The following is a 25,403-nucleotide window of genomic DNA, read 5'->3' as shown; positions in this document are numbered from 1 at the left end:
CTGTTTAAAGTAGTCAGCAACAGGGTTGCACAAACAAAAATATGAAAGTAGCAACAGTACATAAGTCAGTAAAAACATCATATAAAAAGAGTAGTAGCAAATCAGGAGATTAATATAATGGCAGATTAAATACTGGAAGTGACAGGGTAAACATATGTCTCTGAGGAATGTATTACAAAGAAAACACATTGTCCATGGTATTCCCCTGGTGTACAACTTTTGCAGCTCAATCAAGAGCCTCAGATTTCAGTTGTAAGGCCTGGGAAATACATTTTAAGGCAGACAATCTCATTCCAAACAATTCAAGTCTCTAAAGCTTAATACTGGAACCCTATATTGGGCTCAGAAATGAACAGCCTACCAGTGTAACTTGCTCAAAATAGGTGTAATAGGAGCAGAATGTCTTAGCTTTTCTCAGATAGGCATTCCAATCCTGTTACACCTCTTTGATCTTTTGGATAATCACCTTTGATATTTTAGAGAAGCACCTCCATTAGAACATGCCATTATTCAAGCTGCCTGACATTGCTGGTCCCTTTAACATTATACAGTTGAAGTACTATTATACTAACTTTAACTGCAACAACAGCATCTTATAGAATACTGGATTTTGGGGTTAAGGGAGCTTCAATGCCTTATCAAAATTACAACTCCCAGATTCTATAGTATGTTACCAAAGTAGTTGAAGTGGAATATAGAGCTACAGTTGTGAAGAAGAAGAGTTTGTGGAAAGCTGAGCTAAATCCTACATACATTCCTTCTCGGGCTGCGATAATTGAGCCTTCGGTCATCAAAAGCAGCACCATCTAATATAGAAATATAGCCTCAATATAACCAGCCTGGATATAAAATAACGGTAATCCAGCCTGGATATAACCAACATGTGTCATTGAGGCAAGATACGCACCAAGAACATAGCTACTGAGTCAAGTGAATGTGATAAAAAGCACTCCTTGCTCTAGAGCAGTGGTTCTCAACCTGTGGGTCCCCAGATGCTTTTGGCCTACAACTCCCAGAAATCCCAGCCAGTTTACCAGCTGTTAGGATTTCTGGGAGTTGAAGGCCAAGAAAATCTGGGAACCCACAGGTTGAGAACCACTGCTTTGGAGCAACTGAGCACACTACAGTTGGTTCTCCGGATCCATTATTTCCAATGACCATGGATCATTGTACCTTATATTAGTAAATGACAGCAACATGTTGAAGTGAAAATGTTCAAGTCATTGGTAGTTAATAATATGGGATGATCATTCAAACTTTTTCATATCTATAGCAGGTCCCAGAACCAACACCCCGTGTATACAGTGGGCTCACTTTACCCTCTTGCTACACTTCAAATGTTTCATTATCAGCCACTACCAGGCCTGCATTACGCATTTCTTGGAAACATTAAATTTATATTGATTTGACATACTACATGATTTTCTCTTCTATGGAAAATATTTTCAGTGCCTCAGTATATGGCAGGAAGACTACTAAGCTGACCCAACAAACTGAACATGGTTTGCCAGTGTTCTGACCTCTACCACTGGCGTCATTCTGATTTAGGACGTAACATAAGTCATGGTCTTTAAATTATAAAGTCCGTATAGCCAGGGTCAGGATATCTGAAGATTGCTTGCTGCCATGTCCACTTGTTCTGTTTCTGAAACTGCATTATATGGCAGTGTTGACAGGGCTTAAGATTTCAGGTACACACATACCATCATAGGTTAGCTGAGTGCTCCACCAGCATCCACACTCTTATATTTTAGGTCACAGTGTTCCCTCACTTATTGTGGGGGTTACGTTCCAGGACCACTCGCAATAAGTGAAAATCCGCAAAGTAGGGACACTATATTTATTTTAATATTTATACCTTATAGTTAGTAGTTAGGTAGCCTTTCTCTCCTTCATAAGCCCATTTTGCACTGTAGTTTGGTGAGGCGGGCAGCAATTTGGCAGAGAAGGCTGTAAACCTGCAACTCTCAGGCCAGTGAAGCTTTCCCAGAAGAGGGGGCAGAGTGAGAGCGCATGTGCGAAATGCAAGCACCGCCACGGCCTAGTCCTCCGTGAGTTGCTTTATGTTGTTCAATTTCTTAGTTTGATAGATGGATACCACTTTTGATTGGATAACGTTAAGGTCCAAGGCATTCTGAAACTGCCTTGGGCCACAACCCCCCCCCCCCCCCGCGAAACAGTGAGAGAGTGAAAAGTGAACTGCAAAGTAGGGAGGGAACACTGTATAACTTTCAACTAAGCTTTAGGCAGCATATAACTATTGTGATGCTTCCACTTATAATTTCAGCACAAGGAGTTTTGGAGAGTGATTGGTGGAAAAGAAAGATATGATTGCTTTCATTAATCAATTAATTATTATTTTCTTTTTGTGGACAGTCTATTTTCAATGTTATCTTGACAGCTTAACAGAATGCACCCAGCCTATTTCCAAGAATTAAAGCTTGACAAAGACAAAGATGCTATAAATTAATATTTCAAATTGCAGAACTTCACTATGGGGCCTAACTGGGTTCTACATGATTTCCTAGGCTTTTTGCATGTGTTTTATAGATAAATATTTATCCCTTTCCTCCACAGGCTGTCTGTAGGGCTATTTTAATGGAATTAAGACTGCTATTCAAGAAACTGTGCAATAGGAAACATGGTTACAAAATATTAATATAATATTAAAAGGATTTTCAATTCAACAAAAAAATCATCTCCAAGAAACAGCAATATTGTTTCTTAAAATTGCTAAACAAAGTAAAGTAAGTACAGAAATAATAGATAATCATATTTTGTCAAAGTAAAAAGAACCTTCACAACTAAGTGTATGATTGTGTCAACAAAATGCACATTTATTTCTCTCTAACTGCCTTCAAGTGGATTCAAGAGATCAATTGAATGACATCTCCAAGAAACTGAGAAATCGTGTTCCTGTCCTTTGCCTTTATAATTTAGCTGCAAGATTCAATTTTTTAAAATGCTGTTCCTTGGAGCCCAAATCCCCTAGGTAAAAACAGCTATAATCTAACACAGTTGATCAGACTTTAGGTCATCTGCTAATTAATGGATCTTAGCCAACAAGTTTGGTTCTTATTTTGCAGCATGCATTTGCCATATGGCAATGATAGTTTCAAGTCATTAGAGAGGTATCTACTTAGCTATAAATTCTCATCTATTATGCTCTAATTAAGTTGTACTATACACTTTGAAAGAAAGATTAGAAAGAACCTTGAAGAGTTTGAATCTTTATGGCTGCTAATAATCAAACATGTATTTAAAGCTACATATTGCTTCGAATGGCAGCTATAGAAATACAATTATAATTAACTCTACACAGTAAATTATTTGGAAAATCAAGTACATATAGTAGTCCAGAAAAAAGAAGACAGATTAATGTAGGTAACAGAATTTTAGTAACTACAAGCGAATACCTTGAAAGTAACTTTCCAAACCCTTGCATTGGCTTAAGCTTGAGTATAGGAGTCAGATATAAAATCTTATTGACCCTGAACTAAGGCAGTGGTTCTCAACCTGTGGGTCCCCAGATGTTTTGGCCTTCAACTCCCAGAAATCCTAACAGCTGGTAAACTGGTTGGGATTTCTGGGAGTTGTAGGACAAAACACCTGGAGATCCACAGGTTGAGAACCATTGATCTAAGTCCCGTTTTCATATTTTTCCTATAAAAGTTGATTCCGCATTTCGCAAAAAGGCAATGAAACAATGTTTGCTAGTAAAGAAAAATACGTCGTCATTTTTATATCAGGTCATGTGAATCCCATATTAATGCTTTTCCACCTCATAGTTTTCTGTTATAGTTTTCTGTTAGCTTAAAAGAAAAAAGCAAGGTAGCAAAAAAAGTGCTTCAGGTTCAACTTACGACAACATCCGATCTCATTTTCCCAAAAGTCTTGATTAAATGAGCATAATGATAGTCTTCCATTTGTCTCAAAATCGCAGTCATGCTTGCAACAAAATTTCCCTGTGGGGGGAAAAAAGACACAAAAGAATGGTTTCAATAATTAAACCCACAGCACAATACTGAGTTGTACTCTAGGTATTTCTTTAGACATTTCAGCAAAAAGTACAAAAAGTACAGTGTTTTAAAAGAAACTCGTTATTAAAAATCCAAACCTATTATTAATATTAGCAGTCGTAGTGCTACTACTAAATAATCAATCCCTTACATTTTTTTCAGGGCGGATTTCAATAAGGTCCATTCTTCAAATCTGCATAAGTGGTTAAAATATTTGGTTTTAAAGTACCACTTGATGTTTGTGCCTTTCCTTTCTATCAATCTGCTTGCCTCCATTTCAAAATCGGATTGCACTATATAATTTATGAGCCAGAATAATGTAGTGGTCAAGAGAGTTGGGACTCTGGAGACCAGGGTTCAAATCCTCATTCAGCCATCGAAACCCACTGAGTGACTTCCTTAGACCTCACAACCTCTGAGGATGTCTGCCACAGATGTGGACAAAATGTCAGGAGAGAATGCTTTTGGAACATGGCCATATAACCCGGAAAATTCACAGCAACCCAGTGATTCCAGCCATGAAAGCCTTTGATAATACATTGAGCCTCCTTAGAGTTGCCGTAAGCTAGAAAGAACTTGATGGCACACAAGAGCAATAGAATTTACAAATTGGAACTTCTTTAAAAGGATGGTAATCTGATTGTAATGTGAGATTTCACATTTTGCACAAGTGACTTCGGTGTACATGATTTCTCCACAAGATACTTATGTTGTTTCTTTTTCATATCAAATATATTCCAATCATGGTAAATGGCATATAAAATAACACTAACAATAGTCTCAAATCCTAATACAGATTGAATACTTCTTATCCAAAATATTTTAGACTAGAAGTGTTTAGGATTTCAGATTTCCCCGGTCTGTGCATGTTTGCACATAATGAGAGATAATGAAGAAGGGACCCAAGTCTAATTTTATACAAAATATTTTAATAAATATTTGTTGCCAATTTGTAAGCAGCCCTGAGTCCCCCAGGGGAGAAGGACGGGGTAGAAATACCAGAAATAAATAAATAAATAATAAGTTTGTCATAGAATTAAGTTTAGGCATACTGAACATCATAAAACAAAGGTGTCACTATCTCAGCCACCCATATTTTGGATTTTGCAGTTCTGGATAACAGATGCTCACCCTGCCTAAGCTTTCAATAGCACAGGGGAGGATGAACACCCCTGTGGCTTTGTTTTGCTTCTTTGTGCCGCTGTTCAGAAGATTTCACCTCACTTTCTGTCCCTGTGACCATTGGATTTTGAAAAATTGGCTTGTGGTGGAAACAAGGATTGTGATAAAGCTTCAGTGGAGACACATTTTCCCCATGATAACTCTTCTAGGAGTGAGTTTTCCTTTTGAGGGGTAGATTTATCTCACTTCATGTTGTCTCACCCCCATTCTTAACTATGAATCATTTGTAAGTCAGATGTTTGTAACTCAGGAAGAGCCTGTATTAGAAATTTATTAAAGCAATAAACTATGTCACATATCTTGGGCCAGATAAGAATTATTGAAGAATCACAGAGTTGGAAGAGACCATCTGGAGATGAAACCAATAAGAAACATCCTCAGTTTTGGGCCTTTGTTCACACTCATGTTCTTGGAAAAAATATTGATATAAACAAAACTAATACAACATTATCTACAACAGCATTTCTCAACCTGAGGGTAGGGACCCCTGGGGGGGTCGCGAGGGGGTTTAAGAAGGGTCGCCAAAGACCATCAGAAAACACATATTTCTGATAGTTTTAGAAACCCAAATCCCTCTAGTATTTTCTGTTGGTCATGGGGCTTCTGTGTAGGAAGTTTGGCCCAATTCTACCGTTGGTAGGGTTCAAGGGGCTTTTTGATAGTAGGTGAACTATAAATCCCAGCAACTAAAACTCCAAAATGTCTAGGTCTGTTTTCCCCCAAACTCCCCTAGTGTTCAGATTTTGACATACTGGGTATTTGTGCCAAGTTTGGTTCAGATCCATCATTGTTTGGAATTCACAGTGCTCTCTGGATGTAGGTGAACTACAACTCTAAAACTCAGGGTCAGTGCCCACCAAACCCTTCCAGTATTTTCCGTTGGTCATGGGAGTTCTGTGTGCCAAGTTTGGTTCAATTTCATCATTGGTGGAGTTCAGAATGCTCTTTGATTGTAGGTGAACTATAAATCCCAGCAACTACAACTCCAAAATGTCAAAATCAATCCCCCACCCCACCCCACCAGTATTTAAATTTGGGTGTATCACATATTTGTGCCAAATTTGGCCCAGTTAATGAAAATACATCCTGCATATCAGATATTTACATTATGATTCATAACAGCAGAAAAATTACAATTATGAAGTGCCAACAAAAATATTTTTATGGTTGTGGGTCACCACAACATGAGAAACTGTATTAAGAGGTTGCGGCATTAGGAAGGTTGAGAACCACTGATCTACATTTATTGTAAGCCTCCTATTTATTGTAAGCTGCCTTGAGTCCCCTCGGGTGAGAAAGGCGGGGTAAAAATGCTGTAAATAATAAATACAACAAGGTCAAGATCCATATGCAGTTCAAGTGCATTAGATTCTTCTTAATTGCAATGCCTCATTGCTACATTTTAGTAGTTATGAGGTAGGGAATATATTTGAAACCAACAAATGAACTTCCAGATATTCTAAATCATGGTACAATTACTTATTTTATCTGATCAATGAATTAAACAGTCAAAAACCACTGTATCATGTTTTAAAAACATACTCATTTTGATCTCATGACAAAAAAGTAGAATGTTTTCACCATTTTTTCCTATGATGTCATTACTAAAGTTCTATTTACAAAAAAATGTGTCCTCAGTGACTAACTTATCTAGATAAATTCTGTTTCTGGTTAATAGCTTTGATGATATGCATATGCTAGCCCAATTCTGTTTATTTAGCAATTTAAATTATGATGAAGAAGGACAACAACCAAGAGATTAATATGGGGCTTGAGGGAAAAGATTATGCTGACTTTATATATCAATGTAAGCTTAGACAGTATGGATTTAAACATGAGTTCTCAAGATGTATCAATACTAAAGAAAGACACTTAAATGGACTTATCTTGCGTGTACATTTCTGACTTTTTTTCCCTCTTTAAACGGCTAATTATTTAAGATTAATGTGTGTAAATACAACTCTCTCCTTCATATCCCAGCACTTAATCCTCCCTTTATAATTGTACAGTATTTCTCTATAGGAATTACTACGATTATGCTGATAAGCAAATAAAGGAGATAAATCATTGAAGAGAGCGGCGATTACATAAAAATATCTGACTAATTAGCATAGTAACAGTCAGTCAGGTTAAGAGGTTAGTCCCTTTTGCAAACTCCTGTATTTCCATATTAAAAAGTATAAAGTTTCTGAGCAAAAAACAAAAAACAAAAACCATCTTAGACGAAATTGGCAAAAAAAAAAAAAGCCTAAATGGAAAAACAACATGTTACATCTCAAAATGAGTTTCCATGGCACCATTTAAGAAAAGGGGACATATTAACATCCAAAAAGGCTGTACATAAGAATTTTAAGAAAAATTGAGGCAAGATTCTACAGCATACTTCAATATCAAACAGTATATTTCTATATCTGTCTGCAGAAGTGGGAGTTCTCCCCTCCTGCTCCAGATGACTCAGGCTAAAAATCTGCAAGGAGGATGCAAGAGGAAGTAGAAATACACCCAGCATAACCATCAGGACTATCCAGCAAGCCCATGGTAAAGGATGCTGGGTGCTGCACTCCTACTATATGCATACTTTGCCAACCTTGATGAATATTTCATAATTTCTGCGCCTATTTGGGGAGCAGGACATACAATAAACTTAGGAATTAAGTGTTATGCTTTGATTTTTTTTTTTACAGTATTCGATATGGCTTTACGTAAGTAGATACGGTGAATCCTAATAAACTTTTACCCTTGTTGCATAGGAAAAAATGGGTTGTGAACTGTCTGGTTAGGGACAAAAAGAATCCCTGATTCTAATCAAAGTCATATTACTTTTTTTTTTGGTCTTCTAAGATATATTGTAAAGGCAAATTACTTGGGTTAGACGCAGACAGACAACATCTGCTGCATCGGAAGGATTTAATGGAGAATTCATTTTGAAAACAGACTATGTGCAGAGAATTAAGAAGCATAATTGTTGTATAAATTGCTACTATCTGTTACAGCAAAGGATTTGCAGTAAGTATTCTGAGGAAAACTGTCCCCTATACTTTCCCCTGCTGCAGAGCAATAGAGCTATTTACATTATTTTATCATTACTTATTGTTTTACATTTTATTTAGATTTAATTAGTGTAAAATTTACGCATTAACTATTTTATTTAAGATATAACGGAGCTAAAAGAAACAGCATTGTAATAGGTGCATGGAAGAACCACAAATTACGGTGCAGTTAATCCTAATTTGTAGGATTCTACTCACAGCAGTAGTAAATTTATTGATTAGCCCTTAGGCCATATCACAGTACCAAATAAAAAAAAAAGGCTGGATAAAACATGATTACACACCATACAGTAAATTAAATAAATGCTTATAACAATACAGTAAATAAATATGATAAAACTGGATATATACATCATGTTTCCATATCACCCCTACAATTTACCCTGATTAACCCCACATATGTAGTTCTCTGATGTATTGCTTTGATTAAAAACAGAGCTGTTTTATATGTTGTTTTTGGGTTTTGGCCACACATAAAAAATATTGTTCTGATGTGGGATTCCCAATGAATTGTAGGATTCTGCTCACATATTTCCAATAACCCCAAATGTCAGAAACATTTCTGATCTAAATTTCTTTTGAACTACTTTATGCATAAAAATGTCACATAGAACCCTGAATAATTGCCTTTAAGCTATTTCTTTTGGTAGAAATTTTTATGTTACTGCAAATTTAAACATCTTAATGGAATTTTGTGGGCAAGCAATGCTTTACAAAGGGTATCAAATTTAATTGCTCCTGTATGCATTTCTTACAAAGGAAGGAATATGAAGGAATTCAGATTTAGCAATTTGTATATTAAAATGGCAGTGTACCTCCAAATCCATTTCAAATAAATTGTATAATTCAGGTTTGTAATAGAATCATTTACGGACAGAAGTCAACATTTTTTTAAAAGGGTTGAGATATTGATCCTTCTCCTCCTACAGAGAACTTATTAAGACTGAATTACTCTCACTTCTATTAAGATCTGGCTGAAGGCACAGTACATCACAGAATACAATTTAGGTTATCTTAGATTTCAACTATCTCTGTTGAGGGAAGAGTTATTTGGCTCCTGTATCGCTGAAGATGAGAGTTCCATTGTTAATTATAAGAGGAATTGCAAACGCAGTGCATTAATAATGATCTTGCTACTGTGAATCTATTGCTCCAGTCACTTTATTTTTCTTAGAGTTATATTAAACCCGTGTCAGTATGGAAATGTGTGAAGACCTTAAATCTTTACATTGCCTCTTCAAATGAACAGTGAATAATAGTATGGGGAATCCATGAGAACCATGCGTTGACCTTTGCTGCTGCTGTATAAGTGCAGCTTCACAATTACCGCTAGTGTAAAATTGAAATTGATTTTTCAGAAAATTAGATTTTTCTTTGTTCTGCCTGGAGTGATATGCTATATAAGGGATAGGGGAGGCAAAATAGTAGCATGGATCCAATTAAGAGTAAAACCAACAAAACATTTTTCCCCAAAATAAATGAATAAATGTTACATGCAATTGCTTAGGAGTTAATAGGCTAATTGAATACTATCCAAAGGTTGCAGTTCTAAATTTGGTTCACAATGGTTTATGCAAGAATACAAATGGCTTCAGGTATTACTCTGAGCCCTTCCAGGCAGGCCAAAATCCCGAGGAACTGGGATTTTAAATCCGAGCCCCTCTTGGGATTCAGGCCCCACTGCAGCCCCAAATCCTAGGATTTTATGGAGGGGGGGGTACATGCCCTCTCAGGTCGACCAAATCTTTGAATATACTTTTGAAAAATTATTAATACGTCCAGTTGGTAAATATTTTCAATTACAAAAAACTGCATCCTTTTGTTTTTCTTAAAAACATAGACTCAGATCAGGGTCTCTTAGGTTACTGAGTCTCTGACATAAGATTCAGAATTGAAAGGAAACACTAATTTTAAAATAGCTTCTGATTATAAAATAGCTAACTTGCATGGTGCCAGCCATTGTGCTCACACCCAACTTAGATTTCCTTGGATTCAGAATACAAATGGTTGGTTCAGCTGTGCAAACAAATCAGAGAAATGCTTGAGAAAGCAATACTTGTAGAGATGCTAAGGATGCACCACAGGGCCTTGAAGATGTTTCCCAAATACCTGTAAAGGAGGGTACTCTTTGTAACTCTTAAGTCACATGTTGCAAATGCCCCAATATCCTCTGCAGTGTTGCAACTGATTCTATAATAAGCTGTAGGATGGCATATTTCAGTAGTGTTTGGTGTAAATGAGGAAAGGTAGGACATAGGGACAGGACAGAAATGTTTTACATTTTGACTACAAATTTAAAATATAAACAAAGTATGGCGCCTTCCCCCCTTTGTTTTCTCTTCTCCTGAATATATATTACAGTAGAGTCTCATCCAACATAAACGGGCCAGCAGAACGTTGGATAAGTGAATATGTTGGATAATAAGGAGGGATTAAGGAAAAGAGTATTAAACATCAAATTAGGTTATGATTTTACAAATTAAGCACCAAAACATCATGTTATACAACAAATTTGACAGAAAAAGTAGTTCAATACACAGTAGTGCTATGTAGTAATTACTGTATTTACAAATTTAGCACCAAAATATCACGATATATTGAAAACATTGACTACAAAAATGCGTTGGATAATCCAGAACGTTGGATAAGCGAGTGTTGGATAAGCGAGACTCTACTGTACTTTGATTATGTATTACAGTAGATTGTGTTAAAATTAATATATAAATACAATTTAAAACTTTATTTCTGCATTAACAATGGTGCCTTCAGATAACTGCATTTAGCACTCTGAAGCTCACCATTCTATGGCTTTTACTTTGTTGTTTTCCTTTCCAGAAAACTATGTTATCTTCTACTGTCAAACAGATGTCAAGACTATAAAAAAATGACACTTCGAACAATTCAGAGATCTCAAGGGAATTACAAAGTTAGCTTTGCACAGGTTAAGCTCATAACATTTACTTTTTAAGTCTAGAGCATGGCAGATTTTGATACCTGACAGAGTTGAGAGGAAAAAGTCACTTTTACTTTGAAACCTAAATGTAAAATGGTCAACTGGCTATCCAGCTGTGAACTGTCCTCCTCACATTGTCTGGGGTCATGCATTCAACTCAAGTCAAGTCAAAGATGGACATGGACAGCACAATTAAATTAAATGGAGACTACCTCTAAAATACCATGCCCCTTTGGGCAACTTCTAGGCTCTTCTAAAGCATGATAATCCTTCTTTAAAAAGACTATCTAGAAAAATGCTGATAAATATTAGGAAGCTATTCTCTTAGCTATTGAAATGGCAATGAGAAAGAATACTTCAACATTGATGACAAAGATATCTCAAAGATCAGTTAGTCAGAAGCACTCTAGGGAAACATGTTACCTGTCAAGATAACCTCACAAATTTAATATTATTTTCTTAGGCAAGAAACACACAGAAATGGTTGTGCAAGTTTCTTCCTGAAATATAGCCTACAGCACATAGAATTCTTTGGTAAACTCCCATCTAAGTACTAATCAGCAATGACCCTACTTGGCTTCCAAGATCAAACAGGATATGGTGCCTTCAGGGTATTTTGGCCCTATGTTGATAAAACAATAAGCAAACAGTAACAAGCAGCTTATAATCAGAACAGGAAAAGGGAACGTGATGGGGTAAAAAAATAAAAGGAAATGATGTTAGGTATCAATACTTAGTGTTGTAGTTATTATAATGATCCGATATGGTAGCAGCATGTGCCACAGGTTTCACATGGCTTGGTAACCCTGCTAGCCTTGTAAGGTTGTAATGTAGTCAAAGGTTTCTCATGCTATAGTATGGGATCTTCTATTCAGTCTTTTCTGTATTGTGAGATAGATCAAGAAATAGAAATCAGTGGATATTCCAGTTTAGTGGTTGTATTTCATCATTAGGCAGGCATGTAGACTAAGGGCCCTTCTACACATGATGTGAAACCCGGAAGTAACCAGGTTAACAGGGTAAAGAGGTTAAAAGCACATGTTAAAAAAGTGTGCTTAAAATCCGATTCAGCCTGATAAAAGAGCACCTTTGTGCGACTGTATATCCCTGCAGTAGTGCAAAACACGTGTTTTTCTTCCCTCCCGCTGTGTAAACTACTTCAGTGAACAAGCACTTTGTAAAAGCCTGATCAGCTGATTGGCCTGTCCAACAGATACTCAGGTGGTTCAAGGGAAGCACAAATGAAAAGCAGTCAGAACTCTCTGAAATTCATTATTTTACACCTTATAATCTTAAACAGAAGTTCAATTAAGAATTGGGGAAAGAGAGAGATTTGCTGGACTTCATATGCATTCATGCAAACCTGTTTATGTTTATATTAAGATATTCTCATGTGCGCATATAAGGTCCAACACATAACAGATGATTTTTTAAAAATATTCTTCCACCAGGTGTCCCGCATCCACCACCCATCTTGATCTGCTACAGAGGAAGGTTTTGAGGATGACAGGGGACAATATCCCAGGACTGACAGGTCTGTGTGTAGATTTGCTGTCAGGTCCTGGGATTTTTTTTGTCTTTGATTTAAACACGGATTTTAGCGCTGTCTGGAAGCGCCCTAAGACAAGACATGCTGTCTTCCAGCTCAGTTTTCTAAACAGAACAAGCAACACATAAACAGCCCAGGTAGAATTTAGGCACAACCAGCTGTAACCTGCATTATCTCCTGTTTTGTGCTATATTTACTGTCCTATGGTATCACCAAGCAAGCAAACTTGGCAAATGGCATAGCCAGGCAATCTAATGCCAAGGAGTTGAAAGCTGGCTATTCAATAATTCTGCATTCCATTTTCACTCATTGTGTTTTCAATTTGTCACCCTTCCCTTTTGCTTCACTATCAGCAGATAGATAGCAAAGGGTGTTTATAGAGTATGAAGATTTGGAAAAGCTTTGAAAGCCGCATAATACCTTTTCCCCTCTTGACATCTGAAAAAGTGTGTTCTATGCCTTTTATCTTTTCCTTTTAAATGGAGACATTTTAAATTATTTTAATTCTATAGACAATTTAATGCCCCTTTTAACATACTTTTTTATCCACATTTATCTTCCTGTGTGGAATTTATATTTCCTTTTATCTTTGCAAGCCATCTTGTGTCCCAGCTTTGGGAGAAAGGTACGCTATAAATCCAAGTACCATATGTGTTCATGTCTACGTTGATATTGTGTACAAATTGAGGGCAAGTTTATGGGGCAATATTATTAGTTTTGATATGACTGTGGATATGTTGAGGGTAATTCTGTGGAGAAGGAAAAGCACCAATGCTGCCTCAAGGGGCCAGCCATCCCTGGTTGCCACTGCCTTTTTCTCACCCAAGTATTAAAGCCCAAAAGTGGCACCAACACAGAGGGAGTAAATGGGGTCAGTGGTTATTTCAGGTTCTCCCAGGATGGACTAAAAACTTGTCTTTCACCACCATACTCACAAAAGAGTATGGTTACTTTTTTGATAGAGTAAAAGTATAGTGCTCACACCGTCCCATGTACAGATCAACCCAGATTTTCTGACTAATTTTTCCAGGCTTATACATGAATGCACAAACTAGTACAATCCTATGCAATACAATTATGTGTCTCTGGAGCATGACATTTGAACTCCTTGCACCATATTACATTCCTGTGCTGCCAGGGAATGCTGAGAGTTATGGTTAAAAAAAACTTTTCCACACCCTGCTCTAGGTATCGTGATACCTTTGGCTGCAGATAAATATAACTCATGATTAAAAAAATACAGATCCACAAGTACAAAAATATACTGTGACATGACAAAAATAAAACCACTGCATCTTTCATTGTATTTTTTGAAGAAGCAACTTAGAAACATAAAATTGAACAGCTTATACATAAAACACTATTACAGATTTGTAAATGTATTTTATTTTTATAAGCAGCAAACTCCTGATACTGAAAACATCTTGTTGCTTTGAAGGATAGTTGGTTTATATATGTATAGAAAGAAGCAATGCCACCAATATTCTAATATTTCTAAAAACCTTAGCTTTGGATAACCTTTACAGCTCGCTTCTTTCAGGGATTTATGTCTTTTTAATCACTTGTATTTCATTTTTCTTCTTTCTGACTATTTGTTAAGATGCATGGTTTACAATAAATTACAAATTTAATTCATAATTGCTAAGTCCTGTTTTATCTCAGTATATAAAATTGCTTGCATAGGAAACTCAGCATCTGTAACTGTACAGTACTACACCAGGCAAATGATGAATGCAGAATTGTGTAGCCAATATAATAAAAACAAAATATGAACAAAAAAAGAAAGCAATAACAATGTTGATGTGAAAATGCATTTCATGGATGGGATCCATTAATTTTAAGCTGTCTCTTTCCTAGGCTAAACAACATTTAGGTGGGGAATACCTAAATGATACACAGATTGTTTCAAATCATTTTCTTCACAGTCTTAGACAAGAGTAGTTCTATTACTGTCATGTTCCTAACAGACACTGAAACAAAACATTCTGCAGTGTCCATTTCTGCACAGCCATTATGGTTCATCACTTTGGAACAGAAATGAAAAGACAGAGAATAAAAACTAACCCAGATTAACTCTAAAGTATCTATCATTTAAACAAAAAGAATATGCCGAAAGATGGAGCTGAGCTGCCATGTAAACAGAATACAGGGCCCATGCATATGCCTATGCACAAATAAAACCAATGCAAGTATTATTCATGAACTCAGTATTTCAGTTGAAATGGGCTTTTTATTTAGGTATATATATTTAACATACCAGGTATCTCTAGTGTACAGTAGATACCACACGTGCATACATATGAATGGTATGTACCATACCAACGAGCACACAGCAATGGTACCCCTTGGTTAAATGTGAAGTTGGACATGTGGAATAACACAAAGATACATTCTTTGTTTGGGCCAGAGATTACATTTCAGTCAGGCTCACAAAATGAGCCAGAAATAAATATTATTTGCAACTAAAAGTCTGTCTGTCAGAGAACAGAGATTAAAACATTTAGACCAAGGACCTCACCATACCGATGGGCCCTTTCGTTCCGTTTCGCCAGCAATCACCAGCAGAACGGAAGCCATGTGTGGCGCCTCGTGGCAACCCACATGCCCTCTCTCATTCCCCCATCACATGGGGCAAGGCGTGTTTGTGCCCTCTCCCTGCCTCCATCAGACAAGGGAAAGGTCCGAAAAACGCGGGTAGCTCCACTGGAGCTCCCCAAAAGAAGACTTGCACCCTATTGTTGGCCAGTAAGCTTCTTGTGATGCTTCCTTGCCACTTTAGCCATCAGTGGGGCAGGGCCATGACCTGCAACATGTGATGGCGCTCAGCAGGCTCTGTGGCTGAAGAGGAGTAAGGTGCCAAAACCCCCTTGTGTGATAAGGTCGCAAGATCATAAAGATGCAAACATATTGTATTTAATCATCTGTTATGAAATTGGATTCTCTCTACATTCATGCAGGAAGGCAAAAAAATGAGGGATGAAGGCATGCAGTTCTAAGCCACTTATTTCTTGAATGCTTGGTTTCAAAAAGTCATCAGAGCTCGCTCTCTCTCTCTCTCTCTCTCTCTCTCTCTATATATATATATATATATATATATATATACACACACACACACACACACACACACACACACAGAGACACACACACACACACTATGGGAAAGATGTTACACTACTACCACTTTTTTGTTTTTCCTCCCCATCAGGTGCTGTTTTGCTACATTTTCCCAGTCTGCAACATAACTACAACATTAGAGATATAGGATGTTGACAGTAAACAGCTTTCAAAGAGATAATGGAAAAATATGAAGGGACTATGACTTGACGCAAATTTATCCAGGCCTCCTTATTAAAACAAAACAAAAACACGACAAGCTGAAATGTTACTGTTGTATACTTCTAAGTGCCATGAGTGTTGTAGTTTGGTGAGATACAAGAATTCTTTGGCAGAGAAGGATAAAGACTTTGTAAAATTGTAACTCCCATGATTCCATAACACTGGGCCATGGCTGTTAAAGTGGTGTCAAACTACATTAATTCTACAGTGTAAATGCATCCAGAGTTAGAGAGTATAGAAACATTTTACTCTCTAGACATTTAGAAGACACAGCTCCAGTTCTAGTTTAACCCTGTTAAAGCCAGAAAGTCTCTGCCAGATGTAAACTGCAGATAAATTGATGTGTGTGTGTGTGTGTTTGTGTGTATTATACACACACACGTTCATATGAAGATATGACATTCTTCTTTTATCAGATGCATTTTTTAAACTTTACCAATTAGTAACAGTTTCAAACTGAAGATTTAGCCACTCTCGTTTGTGGCAAGTAAATACCAGTTGTGTATACCTTGACGATCCCTTATTTAGAATTCTGAAATCCAAAAGACTCCAAATTCCAAAACTGTCCACATGGATAGCTGAGATAAAGACACCTTTGCTATCTGATAGTCCAGTGTACACGAATTATGTTTCATGTACAAAATTAGGAAAATGTATAAAATTACCTAAAAGCAACGTGTACCAGGCATGTATGAAACAAAAAGCAATCCTATTCCCAAGATATCTTATTATGTACATATGCAGAAATACAGGTATTTCAAAATCCAAAAGCAATCCAAAATCCAAAATACTTCTCCTCCCAAGCATATTGGAACTTATATGAAGGAAATAAAACAGCACATCAGTAGTATGCTCATGCGGTGTACTACTTCATAACACTATTTATCAGTGCAGTATAATTATAACTGAGCTGGACAACACCACTATACGTAATTATACAAACTGCTTCTAGCATGACTGCTAGTCTTTCTTTAGTAAGTAACCTGATGATCTTTGTCACAGAAGTAAAATCTCATTCTCCCTCTCCTTTTGCCTGCTCTCTCTTTCTTCACAATTCTAACACAAACTTAAAGGAAAAACCAAAAACATTGATCTGAGTAAACAACATTAGTACTCCTATATTCTAAGTGTAAAATAGCAATTTCTCATATAGCCGTAGGCAAATTCTTATGTTCACTACCTCAAGCTTCCCTCTAGAAATCATTAGCACCGCTACTTCAGTATATAATGATATGGGCAAAAAAATTACTGAACCTATCAAATGTGCTTTGAAGGCAAAAAGCACCATATAAATCAGTGCTGACATTCAATCCTAAAGGAATCCTACAAAAGAAAAAATCAGATGATTCGGAGTGCCAGTACACCAAAGAGTTTGCAATACAACATTTATAAAGATATTCTAAAATTGCCCAAATGGGACAACGTATATAAATGACTTCAGCAGAAGTATAAGCCAAAACAATAAAAATGTTCTCTTCTGCATTGCTATGCATTAATTCTTGTACTGGGTTTCAAAATGCTTGCTAAAGCATCACAGTTGCATGGTCGACACATCATCTGGGACTTCAAGTATAATAACTAGACAAGATTTTGTGAACCAAAGAGCTTTGCCGAAAATGTTCTTACATTGCTTCCACAGAGACATCTGTGAGCAGCCTTCTCTGTATGAAAACAGCAAGTAAAATATGGCTATAATTTGTTTGGCTGCTTTATTTGTTTGCCTTCTCCCATAAATTGATTGCATGTATTGCTGAATACACAAGAGAGATGGAGAGAGACAAAGAGTGCATATATTGTAATCTAGGGATATATTGTAAACTGGTCTCAAATTTGTTAGCGACAACTGTGAGACTTTGAGTTGATCTCTACTCCAGCGTCTTGAGGTCTAAACAGGGAAGAGGGAAAACCCATAAGCATCTGCATGATTTGCATATGCTCATATGTTCCATCAATATGGCCATGTGTATTTTTAAAAAAAATTAATATAAAACCTGTACATCCAAGAAAGAGTTCATTGGGGAAATTGTGGATGGGATTGTGGGGGGGGGGGGGGTTGTGGGGTTTAAATGCATTCTAATATCCTAATTCTAATATTTTAACTATATTTTAATCTAAGTCCACACAGTACTATTTAATTGGTTTTTTAAAAAAATATATATATATTTGCCTTGTTTTAAATTGTGACCAAAGTGTGTGGTTATTAACCGCCTTGAGTCCCCACAGGGAGAAAGGCAGGGTATAAATAAAGTAAAGAAAATAATAAAGAAATGAATACAAATAAAGAGTCATTGCCGTATCTCCTGTATTACTATCACTATATCCTCCTTCCTGTGTGGCTAAGTGTTTCCTTCGGAGCTCGTGATATGAGTTCCAGGTCTCTTAAACCATCCTACCCCAAAAACTCAGAGCTGCAGTACAAGATGTGAGACATTTCAACTCTCTTCTTCACTTTTTCCATAGCATGGTTTCTTTTGGATGACAGAACCCCAGGGATTTATAGTGGTTATAATTTTGCACTTAAAATGAATAATACCAGGGACATGCTGGGCAGTTGCCTGGTGGACCTATAAACACAGGGGCCCCATGTTAATATATACATAGACCAGAATTTAACATTAATTTCCGAATACCCCAGTTCAACATTCAAATCTCCCACTAACTTGAAAGAAAGGGAAACGTTATAAATTGTAGAGGAGAGTTGGCATGTTTTCACTCTCAAGTTAAATTTTACTGTTTTTCTTGCCTGCAATGTTATGGAAGCAAAATACTGTAACACATTACAGGGAGGCAATTAATGAATGACAACAATTGCTGCCAATATACATTTTCATTATCAGAAGCAGAATTTTGTTCCACAAATTCTATTTGTGTGGGGAAGAGTTAGAGCAGGAGTTCTCAGATTTTTTCAGCTATGGAGCACTTTTCGAAGCAAAAGTTTCTAGTGGAGCCCAAAGAAATGTTATTATATTATTTAATATACAGTGTGTATATATCAGGCTTGAGCAATTTTTTTGATGCATTATGTTTTAAAATTTGACAGACAGGCTGGACCAGTGGCAGACTGATGGAGAGTGTTTGTGTGAACTAATTGAAAAGAAACATGAACAAATTGCTATGCACACTGCTCATTTGTAGTCGGGGGGGGGGGGAGGAAAGGAAAGACACAGAGAGCTTCAAAATCAGTAGGGATACCAAAGGAGATTGGAGCTCAAACATAGATGGCAAACTGATGGGTTATGGCCTTTGGCCTAGCAATTAAGCCAGAAAACCTGCCTTCAGTGGTTCAGCATTATTTTGGTTCTTATGTATGCATATATATGCCTTCACGTCATCTGTCAATTTATGGCAACTCAATGAATTTCATAGTTTTCTTAAACAAGTAATGCTCTGTGGTGGTTTTGAAGATGACTTCCTTTCTGACAGCAGTTGGTATTTGTTGGAAATCTCCAATTCAGCTACTAACCAGAGCTAACCCTGCTTGGCTTCCAAACTCTGACTGAATCTAATGCCTTTAGGGCAGTGGTTCTTAACCTGTGGGCCCTCACATGTTTTGGCCTTCAACTTCTAGAAATCCTAACAACTGGTAAACTGGCTGGGATTTCTGGGAGTTGTAGGCCAAAACACCTGGAGACCCACAGGTTGAGAACCACTGATTTATGGTATTTAGGCCTTTGAAAAGGTGCATTATTTCCCTTTCCTTCTGAATTCAGCTGCATTACTACATTTCACAATGATCAAGAGAAATTGTTCTTCCAAAAATCGATTTGGCTTTATTTATTTATTTATTTCCATCATTTCTACCCCGCCCTTCTCACCTGAAGGGACTGAGGGCGGCTTACAAAAATAGCAATTAATGCCAATACACCAATATACAGTAAAATAACATTAAAATAGTTAAAACATTTAAATAGCATCATAATATACAATAAACAAAATTAAAACAGTGCAAAATGCTTGTGCTTTAACTACCAGAAAAATCCCAAAATGTATCTTCCAAAACTAAACCCTAAAAGAGATACTACCTACTTGGTTCTGATCCCAAAACTACAATACAAATGCAGGGATTAAAACTCAAGGCCAGAATCTTGATGAGGCAGCATCCATTCCAACAAAAGAAGAGATGCAGTGCTGAGTTTCGCTCCACTGCCTAGTGATACTTTTGTTTAAAAGTACATCAGTTTGCACAGTTAAGAGTCCAACCAAAGCCATTTTAACAAAGAAAGATGTTTTAAACCCCTAAATCCCCTGTAAGGTTTCTATAAGTTTCTAGAAGTAAATCCCATTGGCACTCTTACTTTTCAACAAAAGCATTTTCAAATGGGAGTCTTCAGATAAATAACTACAAAGGATTATGTGAACAATATCCTCCAATATGTTTTAAATGTTTTCGTCCGCTTCACATATTATTACATTAATGCCTTTGAAGAATGACTTTTCTCTTACTTGACTGTTTCGCTATAGGAAGATAAGGAAATGTGTCAAAGGGATTAAATGTTAAAGTGGAAATGGGAAATTATGCCTATAATTTAGCTTGTCTGAAAGTATAAAGCCATTTTTAAAGAATGCAGCATTCATGCCATGCAAACCCTTCTTCAGTCCTTCTAGAATATATTGTTATCACATTCCAGTAATTAACTACAGAGCGCCACAACCGGAATAAACTCAGGGATGGTTTTAATCAAATTCCATTACTTGCTTTAATGCAATCAACCGCTTATTAGACAACATATGAAAAATGTTGTCGAATTCTTTTTTCTATATATCATTTTCAAATTCAGCTTTGTAAGGGAATTGAACATGATTTATTTTGAACTATTTTTATCACCTTGTTGAATGCAGCTGGTTTTCAACTGAAGTTCCCCAACTTTTATGGTGCATACAAAAATAACGTTTCCCCCACTCCCCCAATATCCAATTCAAACTAAACTGTACCATGGAGACTTGTACAAATTAAAATTGACCAATAGAGCCAGCACATTCAATAAAAATTCTTAGAATTCAGTGGTAAAAAAACATTGCTTATTCACTTTTAGGGGCACACCTTTTTAAATTTTCAGGATTATACTTCATGGTACATGGATAAATGAATCATTAGCAGTATTCATTTCTTTTTAAAAAATTATGGGTGAAAATGGTTCTTAAAAGACAAATTAATTCACAAAACCACTTCCCAAGAGGAATATCCATCTATAAAAGGAACAGAAATACAATGTGAAAATTGTAGGAACAGCAAACTAGTGTGGGAAGCACATGAGGCAGAAGATTCTGGAGCATCATGAAAGGAAAGCTAATTCTCAGTTATTTGTATTCTTATTGTGCCAGAATAACTTATGCACCAAAATAGCTTGGTTGGCTTCGGAACTATACATCCTGACTATACACACCATTTGCTGCCATACATCAGGCAGAAAAAAATCTTATCTATTACTGGACTCTTAATGCAGCCGTGAAATATGAGGAACAGAACTCTCTGAAGATACAAGGACCCTTTGAATTTGTTGTCGAAGGCTTTCATGGCTGGAATCACAGGGTTGTTGTGTGTTTTCTGGACTGTATGGCCATGTTCCAGAAGCTTCTGGAACATGGCCATACAGTCTGGAAAACACACAACATCCCTTTCAAATTCAATTTCAAGAATTCTCTTTTGCATTAAGAACTGATCAGGAAATTAAGTTAAATGGTCTGTATCTGAGGAAAAGGTATTATTACAGGTTGAGTATTCCTTCTTCAGAATTCTGAATTCCAAAATACTCCATAATCCAAAATTGTCCACATAGTGACACCTTTGCTTTCTGATGGTTCAATGTACACAAACTTTGTTTCATGTGCTATAATATTAAACATATTGTGTATAAAATCATCTTTAGGCTGGAATACATGAAACATAAATTCATTTTATGTTTAGACTTGAGTCCCATCTTCAAGATATCTCATGACTTCCCTCTTGCAGACATTTACATATATGCAAAACAAGGTATTTCAAAATCCAAAAAAGTATGAAATCTAAAATACTTCAAATAGGGATACTCAACTTGTGTAATATTATGCTTCAAGAATCCCAACCATATACCGCTTTCCCAAAAGTGTCACCCTCCCTCATCCATTAACTTAAAAATAATTACAGTTGTGTTGTCGAAGGCTTTCATGGCTGGAATCATTGAGTTGCTGTGAGTTTTCTAGGCTGTATGGCAATGTTCCAGGAGCATCCTCTCCTGACATTTTGCCCACATCTATGGCAGGCATCCTCAGAAGTTGTGAGGTCTGTTGGAAACTAGGCAAGTGGGGTTTTTATATCTGTGGAATGTCCAGGGTAGGGGAAAGAACTGTATATCTATTTGAGGCAAGTGTGAATTGCACCAATTGCAATTCATTCACACCAATTGCACCATTCACACTTGCCTCAAACAGACAAGAGTTCTTTCTCCCACTTATAGTTGGTTGATATATTGCCTTCTGAAATCATTTCTGTGACTTTTGCATAACACAAACAGGTTGCACCAGCTGGGATTAATTTCTGTGTATTCACTTCTACATGCCCAAACATTTCAAAAGAAAGAAAAAGGGAGAAATAGTAAGAATAAGGAACAGAGAAATACAGCATACTTGACATTCAGTCCTCTGAGAGACCTATGGTATTTGGTTTATTAGCACTAAACAACTACTAAAATAATTTTCTTTTCGAGCGAGGAAGTAATTTTCCTAAAGGATTTGACTGGTGATAAAATTTAAAATGTTACTTTGCCTTGTAGTTTATGGCAGGGTTGCTTGCTTCAGTCAGATGGAAATAATGTCACTAAACCTACTCATTGCCCTTAGGCTGGCTGTATCTTCACCTCCCACTCATCTTTGTTCCACTGTAGAAAAAAATGTCTGCAAGAGGGAAGTAGGGTGTAAGGTAAACCAGATGCTAAGACTGGCAATGAACTATAGCAGATGAACAAAATGTCAACTCAACAAATGAATAGGTTTCAATTCACAATGCTGCCACATTCTTCATCAAGATCACAATAAAATGAGGAGATCAGAGATCAGAGATTAGGAAAGCATCTTCTTTAGCTAGCATAACAAAGTGATACTGAATATGGGCACAAACCTATTTGGGAACATGTTATACATAGATTAGGTTGTCCTCAGACTATTCCCTAAGGCAGTGGTTCTCAACCTGGGATCCCCAGATGTTTTTGGCCTTCAACTCCCAGAAATCCTAACAGCTGGTAAACTGGCTGGGATTTCTGGGAGTTGCAGGCCAAAAACATCTGGGGATCTCAGGTTGAAAACCACTGCCCTAAGGAAAGATTATACTTGCATAAAGGCAGAAACGAAGGAAAGACAGGAAAGACAGAATGAGAGAGAATATGGCAGAGAAAATGAGAAGAAATATGACAGAGAAAGAGAGGTGCATCCACACTGTGAAATTAGTGCAGTTTGTCACCATTTTAACTGTCATGGCTCAATGATATGGAATCAGGAGAGTTGTAGTTTTACAAGATCTTTGGCCTTCTCTGCAAAATGGTGACTCACCAAACTACAACTCCCGCACTACCTAAAAAGAACCCTCCACCATGTGCGGCTGTGGAGCAGAACAGACAACTCATCATCTGTATGCTGCTATCTCACTTTATCCAATACCTGTCACATCTCAGAATAGTTCACCTTGCTATAGACACTCAGTCAGACACAGGAGAAAGTCTTTTGAAGTGTTATTGAGCAAAAGCAAATATATAAATCAAAGCAGGCAGTTGAAAGGTTTTTCAAAGTTGAAGTAAAAGAGTCAATAGGAATCCAGTTAGTTCATAAGCCATAAAAATCCATTAGTCCATAAACCATAGCAATCTAATAATCCATAAGTCAAGGCAGTAGATAGTAGATCCCAAAAACAAAGGCCCAAAGGTACAAAGATCCAGGAAACTTGTCTTAGGCATGAAACAAGAAAATCCACACAGATGAAGCGAGGATTTGCTTTGACGACGAGCTATCTGCAAACACACACTTTTAAAAGCACCCCAGGAAGGCATTTCTTTTCCCAGAAGTGGCCTCTTTCTTTCCCGTCAGTCTCTCACTCCTACGGACCTGAAATCCTCTCCATAACAACTGGTCAGCCCTAGATAATTCAAGGTCTTCGTTATCTTGCACCTGAACCGGGACTTGAGACCTCTCTTGCTCATTAATTCCCATGGGAATGTCATCCTGGCTGTTATCTATGGCTTCTGGGGTCAACAGTTCATTCTGCTCAAACTGCAATTCTCGAGTCTCTGAATCAGCCTGTATTCCCATGCCATCTTCCTGCAGCCCATCTTCTGGCTCAACTGGCTCTTGTATCTGAAACCCAGAATCCCCTTCTTCATCCTCACTCTGGCTATACTGTGGCTGAGTCACAACAATACCCAGCGCTATCTATCCGGCTTGCACTATCCCATGCCTTGCCCGGCCCTTGTATACCCTGACCATGCCCATTGAACTATGGCAATTTCATTGCATGTGGTGGTTTGATATTCTTCTGTTTTATTGAAACTGTGTTTTTAACTATTTTGTTACTTTTATTGTTTTTATTTTATCTATGTTTTGTGTTGATGGATCATTTCTATTGGTATCTAGGGGCATTGGCCCCATGTGTAAGCCGGGATATAAAAATAAAGTTGTTGTTGTTGTTGTTGTTGTTGTTGTTGTTGTTGTTTTTGTTGTTGTTGTTGTTATGCTTATCCGCAATATCCTGCCTCATGTACAGAGGAAGATTTGTTTGAGGCTACAGACAATGTGGTCGCTGTTGCCCATTTTTGGTCAAAAGATATTTAGCTGCTTGTGCTCCTATTTTTATAGGTTTTATACTAATTATGAAATGTTTTTAATACGAAATAAACTACCGCAAATCCATAACATTGAGCTATGGCAGGTAACATGGTGTCAAACTATTAATTCTACTTAGAGATACACCCAAAGTCTGACCGTCCTGGCAGGACAAGCAAGCTATGCGTAGAAGCACACAATGTTAAAAATATTGCAACGGAAAGACTGTAAGAAGTGTGCCTGGGTCTTTAAATAAAAGATGAGAGATGAGAGAAAAACAAGGAAAGAAATATAAATGTGTCTCTGATACATGAAAAGCCCATACATATTGAGTTATCCTATCTTTTAGGGTATGACTGAGACTGAAGCACCCTATTAGCAACTGAGAGTCAGCTCTTGATTTCTGCGAACAAGAATGGCATGCTGTTTTCCATTTCTTTCAACAGGCTTCATGGCAGCAATTTCCGGAATGTATCCAAAGGATTTTTGGGTAAATTCTGTTCTCATTTCATTGACACCCCATAGATTTG

General features: G+C 37.0%; 1 protein-coding gene across 1 annotated transcript in view; it reads right to left on the bottom strand.

Moving 5' to 3' along the window:
• dock1 (dedicator of cytokinesis 1) overlaps window positions 1–25,403 on the bottom strand; it is a 557,290-nt gene that overhangs the window by 244,633 nt on the left and 287,254 nt on the right. Inside the window, exon 28 of the mRNA XM_062976064.1 lies at window positions 3,864–3,965. Within this exon, the coding sequence (XP_062832134.1) occupies window positions 3,864–3,965 (102 nt within the window). The remainder of the gene's footprint in view (window positions 1–3,863; window positions 3,966–25,403) is intronic.

Source organism: Anolis carolinensis, chromosome 3 (assembly GCF_035594765.1).
Source record: "Anolis carolinensis isolate JA03-04 chromosome 3, rAnoCar3.1.pri, whole genome shotgun sequence".
NCBI lineage: Eukaryota > Metazoa > Chordata > Lepidosauria > Squamata > Dactyloidae > Anolis > Anolis carolinensis.
The sequence above is the reverse complement of the archived record's forward strand: the minus strand, read 5'-3'. Positions and strand labels throughout refer to the sequence as shown.